General features: G+C 31.0%; 2 protein-coding genes across 2 annotated transcripts; one reads left to right on the top strand and one right to left on the bottom strand.

Moving 5' to 3' along the window:
* Positions 1-167: 167 nt before the first annotated feature.
* Positions 168-3,243, bottom strand: LOC101207890 (heat shock cognate protein 80). The gene is made up of 3 exons (XM_011661549.2): positions 2,935-3,243; positions 2,471-2,612; positions 168-2,369 (listed from the first exon to the last, which is right to left on the bottom strand). The coding sequence occupies exons 1-3, from the start codon at positions 3,055-3,057 to the stop codon at positions 535-537; spliced, it is 2,100 nt and encodes a 699-aa protein (XP_011659851.1). The 5' UTR covers positions 3,058-3,243; the 3' UTR covers positions 168-534.
* Positions 3,244-4,083: 840 nt separating this feature from the next.
* On the top strand, positions 4,084-10,709 carry LOC101203449 (bidirectional sugar transporter SWEET16). The gene is made up of 6 exons (XM_004135553.3): positions 4,084-4,317; positions 4,410-4,446; positions 6,183-6,393; positions 8,208-8,369; positions 9,463-9,582; positions 10,221-10,709. Exons 1-6 carry the CDS (start codon positions 4,281-4,283, stop codon positions 10,539-10,541), a joined length of 888 nt encoding a protein of 295 aa, XP_004135601.1. The 5' UTR covers positions 4,084-4,280; the 3' UTR covers positions 10,542-10,709.
* The last annotated feature ends 562 nt before the right edge of the window (positions 10,710-11,271 follow it).

The following is an 11,271-nucleotide window of genomic DNA, read 5'->3' on the forward strand; positions in this document are numbered from 1 at the left end:
AATACCCGTGGCAAGATTCAAGCAAAAAAGTTTCTTAGGAGAGCAGGAAAAATGACAACTAATAAAGCACAATCAAATGATAACCAACTTCAACGCTTTCTACCCTTCCAAGAATTTATAGTCAGTTAACTTGCACTACTAAACTTAGAACTTAAATATGTACTCGATTAAACTATCAATAGATCTTTTCAATTGTAAGTAAGCCTAACACACTAACACCCCACTGCCACAGAAATTCAAAGTTCTCAACCCCAAACCAATTTGAAGCCAAAAAGTAAAGCAGCAATAAGTTTGAGGAAGATGTGAAAGATACTGAGACATTTGGAGTAAAATATACCATTAGTGAAGTTACCACAAAATGTTTGAGTAAAACGAACAGTGGGGCGCAACTAATCAGATATAAAAAAAAGAAGTACTTAATAAGCCATACACTAACCGCTAAATGACAGGACAAAATATATGTTGTAATGAAAACCATAACATAACGAACCCTTGAAAAAGATGATACCGGATTCAACGCTTTTATGTTCAAAATTAATCGACTTCCTCCATCTTGCTACCCTCTGCATCAGCATCAGCATCCTCAAGAGGCGGCATTTCAGAATCTCCCTCTCCAGCTTCCTCATCGATGCTCAATCCAAGCTTCAACATCCTGTGAATTCTGTTTCCAAAGGTGTTTGGCTCGTCAAGGCTGAATCCGGATGTTAGAAGGGAAGTCTCAAAAAGAAGAAGAACAAGATCCTTAACAGATTTGTCATTCTTGTCGGCATCGGCTCTCTTCCTTAGCTCTTCCATGATGGGGTTCTCCGGGTTGATTTCCATGGTCTTCTTGCTAGACATGTAACCAGCCATGCTGTTGTCCTTCAATGCTTGAGCCTTCATGATTCTTTCCATGTTGGCTGTCCATCCATATTCTCCAGTTACCAAACAGCACGGAGAATCCACAACACGGTCTGAAACAATAACCTTCTCGACTTTGTCGCCCAAAACATCCTTGATCACCTTGCATAGCCCATCGAACTTCTCCACCAAAGCTTCTTTCTTCTTTTTCTCATCTTCACTCTCATCAAGTTTCAAACCTTCCTTGGTTGCTGATACAAGCTTCTTACCTTCAAATTCCTTCAATTGACCAACCGCGTACTCATCAATTGCATCAACCATGAACAGAACTTCGTAACCCTTCTTCTTGAGCTTCTCAAGGAAAGGGGAGTTTTCTACCGCTTTCTTGCTTTCACCAGTGATGTAAAAGATATCGTTCTGACCTTCCTTCATTCTGGTCACGTAATCCTTCAAGCTTGTCAACTCGTCGCCACTCTTGGTAGAGTGGAAGCGAAGAAGTTCAGCAATCTTAGGCCTGTTCTGGGAATCCTCGTGGATACCAAGCTTCAAGTTCTTGGAGAAGGCCTCGTAGAACTTGTTGTAGTCTTCCTTGTTCTCGGCAATCTCAAAGAAGAGCTCAAGGCACTTCTTGACCAAGTTCTTTCGGATGACCTTCAAGATCTTGTTCTGCTGCAACATTTCTCTAGAAATATTCAAGGGGAGATCCTCAGAATCCACAATACCCTTAACAAAGCCAAGGTATTCAGGAATCAATTCCTCACAATTGTCCATGATGAAGACACGGCGAACGTACAACTTGATGTTGTTTGGCTTCTTCTTTGTGTCAAACAGATCAAAAGGAGCCCTCTTGGGAACAAAGAGGATGGCCTTGAATTCCAATTGACCTTCGACAGAGAAGTGCTTTACGGCCAAGTGCTCTTCCCAGTCATTGGTAAGGCTCTTGTAGAAAGCAGCGTACTCTTCCTTTGTAATCTCTTCTGGCTTTCTCATCCAGATAGGCTTCTGCTTGTTCACCAAAGACCACTCGTGGGAAACTTCCTTGATCTTTTTCTTCTTTTTTTCTTCTTTCTCTTTCTCCTCATCAACTTCCTCAACCTTTCCTTCCTCGTCCTTCTTCTCTTCCTCATCTTCGTCATCAGAGATTTCCTTCTCAATGGTCTTCTCAACCCAGAGAGAGATGGGGTAGCTAATAAACTCGGAATGCTTCTTGATCAAGTCCTTAAGACGGCGCTCCTCAAGGTATTCAAGCTGATCTTCCTTTAGGTACAGGGTAATCTTTGTACCTCGGCCAAGATTCTCACCAGATGTGTCCCTGGTGACTGTGAACGAACCCCCAGCTTGGGACTCCCATACATACTGCTCATCATCATTGTGTTTGGTGGTAACGATAACCTTCTCAGCCACAAGGTAGGCCGAGTAGAAACCGACTCCAAACTGTCCAATCATGCTCACATCAGCACCAGCTGCAAGAGCTTCCATGAACTCCTTGGTCCCAGATCTTGCAATGGTACCAAGATTGTTCACCAAATCTGATACAATACACATTCTCACCCAATGAGTTATAGCACATAAAAAAAATTATAAAAAAAAACAGCCAAGCACACAAGTTGATGCGAAGTAAACAACTCACCAGCCTTGGTCATTCCAATACCACTGTCAATGATCGACAATGTGCCATTTGCCTTATCAGGAATGATGTGAATAAAAAGCTCAGGCTGAGCATCGAGCTTGCTCTTGTCAGTCAGACTCTCAAATCGAATCTTGTCTAAAGCCTGAAATAAATTCCTCATCGAAAGTTACAACACTATCATATTCAGAAAATCATCTCTCCATAATCCTAAACTTTACCATCATCCGACTACCCAATAAGACTTCAAATAACAATTCTGTAGCTACTTAAAAAGATTCTAAAAATGGTAAAATATCACGATGCATACAAAATCTAAATCTAAAGTACGTCCCCCAAAAAATTAATTGAGCGTATCTAAAAGTAGAATCGAAATGAAACCAGGGTAATCCAGAATACGATTCGAAGTCCATACTAAATCGAACGACAATTAAAAAATCAACCAAAGAAAAGGAAAGGATAGTTACGTCAGAGGAATTGCTGATAAGTTCACGAAGGAAAATCTCCTTGTTGCTGTAAAAGGTGTTGATAATGAGACTGAGGAGCTGATTAATCTCGGCCTGGAATGCAAACGTTTCAGTATCCGCCATTGTAGAAGAAGTGAGAACAACAAGAGCCGATCAAGGCAGAGAGAAATGGGGGAAATGAAAAGAAAACGGAGACTTGAAAGAACGAATTAAGATCTAATTGGGGAACCGAAGGGTTATATAGAGAAGGGATTTTACTAGGGTTTCTGGAACTTTCTATGGTTTTGAATTGTAAGACTTCTTTATTTTTCTTTATTTATTTTGCTTTTTCATTTTCCGGAAATTGGAGAATTCGAGAAAATGGGGTTTAGGAAAACCTAATTCGGGATTGGAATAAAATAATCCTATACGCTACCATGAAAAACGCGTAGCCAAACAGGTCGGCATAATCTTCTTTTTCTTTTATTACTTTTTCTTCTTTCTTTTACTCAAATCCTAAACTTAACCATCCATATAATCTTTAGTTGTATTTTCAAGTGCAATTAGTAAATCAAGCTTTTTAATGATTCAAAATTAAAATTAATATGTTTTAATTCAAAATATTATTAGATATGAAAACATTTTTAAAAAGTTATAAATATAGCAAAATTTTAAAAATCTATCAATAAAATAAATTTATCATGGAATGTTGATCGAGTTACAGAAATCTAAAAATGAGCATAATTCATGCCCAAAAATTAGGATACTAACTTAAACATCGTAGTACGATCGACTCAACACCATACGAGTAACTTGAAAAATGAGACCATACTAAAATATCGAAGCGACAAAGAAACATGTACGAGTTTTAATATCCAACTCACTTTCTTATCACAAGAACCAACCAAGAGAGTGCAATAATTGGGAAGAAACCCAAGTGATGAACAAAGTAAAGCAATTGTTTGAACATAACTTTGCAAACACAAACACTTTGTTAGGGATAATAGCAATAGCAAAACATATATATCATTTTCACAAAAGGGACCAGAAAATAATATTGGGGATTGGGTGGGGCTCCAATATCACAAAATTATAAACCCAAAAAAGCAAATTAAAACAAAAACGTGTCTCCATTATAGTGGATGGGCTCTCTGTTGAAGAATCTATAAACCAAATTTCAATTCCTTCTTCTCTTTTCAATTTCTTACCATTTTCAACACTCAGCCACAAACACATACACCACTCTCCATTCTCTCCCTCCTCCTCCTCCTCCTCCTCCTCGGCCTCCTCCCTTCTTCCATCAATAATTTAATCTCTCCTCCTTGTCGCGACCGCCACCGCCACCGCGCCGCTCCCAAGGCAAAGCCATGGCTGCTAGTTTGAGCTTTGTTATGGGTATCATTGGTGAGTTCTTTTCTCTCTGTTCTTTTGAGTAGTTTTTACCTTTGTTTCTTTGGGATGTTAATGGGGTTTGTGGTATGTAATTTTGGATGCAGGGAATGTGATTTCTATTCTGGTTTTTGCTTCTCCCATGTGAGTTTCATTTTGTGTTTGTTTTTTGTTCAAAGTTTTTCCTTTTTCTTTTTAGTTCTTATGGTAGTTTGTTGAACATGGTTGAATACTATGGATAAAGCATAGGTTTTTAAGAAGAAGAAAAAAAGTGCGTAACGGTCAATAACAAATAAATTTGTAATTTAAATCATCCAAAATATAGACGTAGTTTGTTTAAATCTTATCCTATAGATTGTTGAACTTAAAAATAAAAATTACAAACATAATTCATAATTTTTCGATTTGTGTGTATAGGTCATTGAAGTTAAAAAGGTAGGCAAGAAATCCTAAAAACTTTAATGTATTTTAAGTTTTGTTCGGTAGCTATACTATAAACTCCGTTAGAATTATTTTTAAAAAGTATTATTTCAAAAAAATTATTTAAATCCTCTTGTAAAAATAATCATTTAAAAATAGAAGTGTTGTAAAAGCTATTTTAAATAATTAAAAATCACATTTTCTTTTAGGAAAAATTCTATAATTTTTTTGTTTTTAGTTTTTGAAAAACTTGAATTTCTATTTGTTTTTATTTTTGAAATTTGAGTGGAAATGATAAGACTTCGATTTGAAAGAGGGTTTACTATTTTTTTCTTTTTTGAAAAGTAGAACTTTTAATCTCTCATTCGGTGGTGACAAATTTCAAAAGTTTGTTAGGCTACAAAGGTAAAATTACGTTACAGTAGAAGGAATTAAAGTTTGCTAATAAATGTGCATTAATTAATTGCTTGTTTTTATTTTATTTTGGTTTATTCATTTATTCATTTTATTTTATTTGTAGAGGCCATTTTTTATTTTATTTTATTTTAATTTAATTTTGGGTTGCTCGTACTTTTCCCACTTTCAAAAGTTTGGCTCAAAAAATCAAACTCTTTTTGTTAGGGGACAGTTTGGTAGTTATGTTTTTAATTGATTTTCTTGTTTCCATTTATAGATTTCACCTTTTTCATATATATATATATATATCATTTGCTTTAGTTTATGTATTTTCTATAAAAAATATTTTAAATAACTTTAAAAAATATTTATAATTATAGCAAAATATCATAATTTATTTAAAATTACTATGGTCTTATCTTGATCAACAATCGTTCACAATAAAGATGTTTTGTAAATATTTTTATTCACTATCTAATTAAAGAACTTTAATTTATAATGATTTAGTTATCCAAACTTTAATGTCTAATTGTTAGTCTTCAATGTAACAAAAGATATCAAAACAGGTAGGTGTTAAATTTTATTATTTTATGACTTAGATTTTGTATTTTATAAAAATATGCAATTTCATTAAATCTTAATACTAATTTCTATGGTAAAAACTAAATCAGTGGATGTTTATTCAAAGTACTTAAAAGGACAAAGTTGTTAAAAACAAAAATTAAAAACCCTAAGGATTTTATTTTATTCTTAGATTTTTAAAAATATGTCTATTTCTTTTCATTTTCTTACAGTTGTTCTTAAATAAAAATGTTGCATCCTTAACCAACTTGCAAAAGGAAAAAAAAAAAACTTATTTTGGTTTTGAGATTTTTAATTTGTTATTTTTAAAATATTGATGAAAAATAGATGTCAAAGGAAGTGATTTAGAGATGAAGAAACGTCTATAAATAAACAAAAACAAAGTGGTTACCAAATGAGATCTAAATTATTGTTGATTGTTTAATAAGAAAGTAGAAGAAGATACTGATTTTGTGTGGATGGGGATTATTATCATATGAAAGGAAAACGTTTATAGGAATAGTGAAGAAGAAATCAACAGAGAATTACAAAGGGATACCATACGTGACAACATTACTAAGCACAAGCTTATGGACATTTTATGGAATATTGAAGCCTGGTGGGTTACTTGTTGCCACTGTCAATGGCGTTGGTGTTCTTTTTCAGCTCTTCTATGTCACTCTCTTCATCGTCTTCGCTCCCAAACAAAAGAAGGTCATCACTCTCTCTTTCTATCTCTCTCATTATACTAAATAGTATTAACTCATCGTTGACTAAACAACTTCACTCTTTGCTTCAAATGCTTCCCTAACGAAGTTAATCTTACATAACTATATCTTTGAAGTTACATATTCATCTATACACATTTCCATTTTTGTCCCTGTAAAATTATGTACTCGGTGCTACTTTGGTTTTCTCAATTTAGTTCTTATAAACTTTTTAAATGTACCATATGGTCCCCTACTTTACTAAAACTTGATAATCATGCTTTTTTAACATATACATGGAGCTTCTTCTTTTAAAGATAGAAAAGGTGGTGGATATTATGGTCATTGAAAATTTTAAAACTATTGCATCAAATTATTTGATGCGTAATTATAATCGATGGTAATTTTATAAACAATAATTAAACATGTAGCAACATTTTTAAAAAATTGTAAATATAGCAAATTTTGTCAATGATAAACTTCTATTGTTGATAGACTCTTATATATTTAATTATTTTAAATTTAACTAAATTGTTGTAACAAAAATATAAAATAAAAAAAAATCTTATCTTTAATCAACAACATAATTACAATATTTAATCTACTTTTTTCTGTCGGCATTTTTATGTGTAGAGAAAAAAAAGGGAAACAAATAAAAAGAAAAATGTTAATTAGGAAAGTCGTTGATTGCCAAACGCTTTTCGTTTCTTCTAGAACACCCAAACACTTGTCATGCATCTATTTCATTATATTTATTTAATGACGTATTAAATAGTAATAAATGTGAGTTAGTTATCTTATGCCATTATCTATATTTAATCTAAATTCCCAAATAGTTTTGTTAAAAACATATCAATTTTGTCACTAAATTTACGTAAGGAAAATGATCAAAAATCACAATTTGGTAAAATTTTAAATTTTATTCGATATTTTAATTTATTTTGATATTTTAAAAAATTTCTCATTACATATTTTTGCAATTTTTAACTCTCACTTCCATCTGCTAGTTAAAAAAATTGTAAAAGTCTTCATAAATTCATTGATTTTATTAAATTAAAGTTTTAATGTACAAGTTAACACATCACAAAGTCCATAATTAAAAAAATAAAATTCATTCACTGTATTATTTATTTTGTGAAATTGTTATTTTTGACTCTTTTTAGAATATTTTTTTAAAAAATAATATAAATTAAAATATTTACAAGTTACCACAAAATTTTGGATGGACGATAATCTTCTATTAGTATAGTATATTAGTGATAAAATTTGCTATATTTTGTAAAATTTGTTATTTTTGAAAATTTCTCATTTTTTATTTTATTTTGTACTCATGAGTATTGATTTAATTAAATCTTAAAATTTTTATTTGTGTTTATATCTATAAATTTTAAGAAATTTAATAGTTTGAGAATTTGAAATTTTTAAGATAGAAGGAGCCACAAACCTTAATATCTAAGGTAAGTTAATTTATTTTTAATTGTATGTTTTCAAAAGTTAAAACTTATAATTATTATTTTCACTTGGATCTCTTTTTATATTATTTTTAAATTTCAAACAAAAAAAATCCAAAAGTAAAAAGTATTTTCAAAATATATAATTTCTAAAAAATTTGATCTTATGTATTTCACAAATTATACATATATATAGGATATTTTTAATAAATCAATATTTTTTCCTTGTGATTGAAGGAGTGACGGATGAAAATAGGCGTAATCTCGAATGCAACAAAATATTATTCTTAAACAAAATGAAAACAAGGCGTGTGATTTAATATCACATTCACAGAGGATAATTGAAGCTTGATTTTGTGGTTAATTTTAGGTGACAACAATCAAGCTCGTTGGTTTGTTTAATGTTTTGTTCTATGGAAGTGTAATCGGTGCAACTCTTTTGGTCATGCATGGACCTTTGAGGCTCACCTTTGTTGGAATTATTTGTGCGGCTTTAACCATCGGCATGTATGCTTCCCCTCTGGCTGCCATGGTAATTATCATCCCAACTCTTTGTTTTCTCAATTGCTTTTTCAAGTCGGTAAAAATGTTGAGATCAGACAATCTCTTAAACCTATACATTGACATATAGAAAAATAAAATTCATCAATATTTATAGATAAGTTAAATATATTAAAGTGAGTTAATTGAGGTGATATTTTTTTCTTAAAAGTTTAAAGTTTGAATAGTTGATGTATTGAAGAATAAAAGTAGGGTTAAACATACTTTTCGGTAAAAAAGTTTGTGTATTCGCGTTCATCATTTTATTTTTAAAATTTCGTTAAATTTAAGAAAATAAAAAAAATGAAGAAATTATTGTTTAAATATAAGTTACATATCAATGGAAAAAAATATACGATGCTTTTCTTTATACATTGTTCATGCCACGTTTTGGTCAAGATAAATGTACTTGATGATCTATATGTGTCGTGGTAAATTTGTTATTTTGGAGAAGAAATTGTCCGACAAAACAATAAAAAGTAAAATTGTATGCTAGTGTGATGTTGGCCATGCATGCTAAGATGTCTAGGACTAATCGCGGGAGAGTAAATGTTCCACACGAGAATTAGCTTACCTTCTTTCGAAGCTTTCTCTCTTATTTACGGTGTTTCATATCTTCCACTTCCTTTTTGCATTAGGTATTCGAGTCAAATTTTTTTTTCCTCTTCAGTCTCCTAGTTGGTCTACTCTTGACCTTTTCTTGATCAAATGTATCTCATCGACTAAGCGTAGTTAATTTTCCTATAATAGTCTGGTTCTATTATGAATTTCATTACTCAGCCTACCTTTCGTTTCCTAACATAGTCTTTTACCACTTTTGCCCTTTATCTTAAAATTATCCTCAATATGTATTGATTTGCATGCAACTCATGAAGAATAGATTACATAATGATTATATTATACACCATTTGATGCAACTGATATTTCAACCTAAAATCGATCAGAACTCAAAAGAGACTAAAAGCGTTACAATTGAAATACTTTTTTTATATATATTTTTCATAATTAATATTTTGAAAAATGTATATTGCTATTCATTCATATGTAAATTGTAATTTTTGTTGTTGTTATGGTTATTGAAACAGAAAAATGTGATAAGGACAAAGAGTGTGGAGTATATGCCATTTCTTCTCTCATTCTTCCTCTTCCTCAATGCTGGTATTTGGTCTGCCTATGCTCTTCTTGTCAAGGACATCTATATTGGGGTAAATTCATATTTTCATCCATTTCCTTTTTATTCTTTTTTAATTAAGAAGTATGGTTTAAATTTACTTTCGTCTCCCCACCTTTCAAAATCCCTTTATTTGGTCCCTAATTTAAGATATTTATTTTAGTACTCCATAAGATAAGAGGAATGTTGTGTTAGGTTAAAAAACTATTTAAAGAAACTTATAATAGTTATTGTTTGGAATGTTTACCATTTTAGTATATTATTGGAGTGGAGGATGATGATAATGAAAGGAAAATAGAGGAAGAGAGAAATTTAAGTTATTTCGTTACTTTTTTATTCTAACTTAATGTATATGAACTATTTCCAAGCTTTATTCAAACTTAAGGGACTAGAATGGAACGTTTTAAAATACAAAATCTAAAATAGATCAATCATCTAAGTACAAAGACCAAAATAATATTTTAACAATTATACCCACAACTTTTATAATTTGTGTTGTAAATGACCCTTTAATTTTTAAAATTTTAGTTCATGAATTTGAGTAAAAATATTTAGAATATATTAGTGATCAAAAGTTGAAGTCCCTCCAAATAATATACCATTGGAAAGAGTTTGGTGACTAAATAAGATTTCAAAAGCAAAATGAAATAAAGCAATGCCATTTTGTTAAAGGTACCAAATGGAATAGGGTTTGTATTGGGCTTGGCCCAACTGATTCTGTACGGAATATACAAGAACAAGTCAAAGTCAACAAAATCAACGGAGATGATGGAGGATGAAGGATCAGCTCAGTTGGTAGAGATGGGAATGAACGGCGAAGATGATCATCAGAAAAACAGAAGTATAATCAAAGGGTTAAGCCTTCCAAAGCCAACGTTAGATCGACAGTATAGTGTCAAAAATATTCTGAGGTCACTCTCTTATGGTCCATATGACTTCCACTCTACCGGACCCCTAGACGAGTACGATGAGGTGGAAAATGGAAAGTTTTGATTTATTCTTACAAACAAAGTATAATTCTCAAACTTAAATGTACTATTTACGTTAAGAATCGGTTTGATAATCTATGTTAACGCAAGGTCTTGCGGTTCTAAAATGTTTATTTGAAATGAAGTTGTTTTATAAGATTTGATAGAGATATTGACTTCTTAATTTGTTAAATATTTTTTTGTCTTAGATTAATTGTATGTTTGTTTCCATCGTTTTAGTTTGGTTGAGTTTATTAATCCTATCGGTAATTTATTGTTAATAAAGTAAATTATGTTAATTATTATAAATTATTGTACCGATTAACTATATTAGTTGCATATAATTTGAAAAATATGTTGTTTTAAGCAAAATAAATTTGAATAAAAAATAATATTGTTATAATAAAATAACAATGAGTAACAACAATTAATAAATTAGAAAATCAAATAGAAAAATAAATTAAACAAAAGAAGAGATATAAGAGAAGAGTGATATTATGTAGGGTGAGAATTGATATCAAAAAATCGATTCTCATGATAAAAATGGATCAAACCCGATGGTCGACTTTTTTAAGAAATACAACTGGTGGTTGTTTAATTAAAACGTTTCGAAAACTGCCCAAAATCAATCTCTTTGTTATTTGAAACTGATCAAGCCTAAAAAAAGTATTTATATATAATATAATATAAATATTACTTACTTGAATAACTATTTTATGGGTTTAAATATTTATATTTAAAATAAAAGAAAGTCT

Source organism: Cucumis sativus, chromosome 1, assembly GCF_000004075.3.
Source record: "Cucumis sativus cultivar 9930 chromosome 1, Cucumber_9930_V3, whole genome shotgun sequence".
Taxonomy (NCBI): domain Eukaryota; kingdom Viridiplantae; phylum Streptophyta; class Magnoliopsida; order Cucurbitales; family Cucurbitaceae; genus Cucumis; species Cucumis sativus.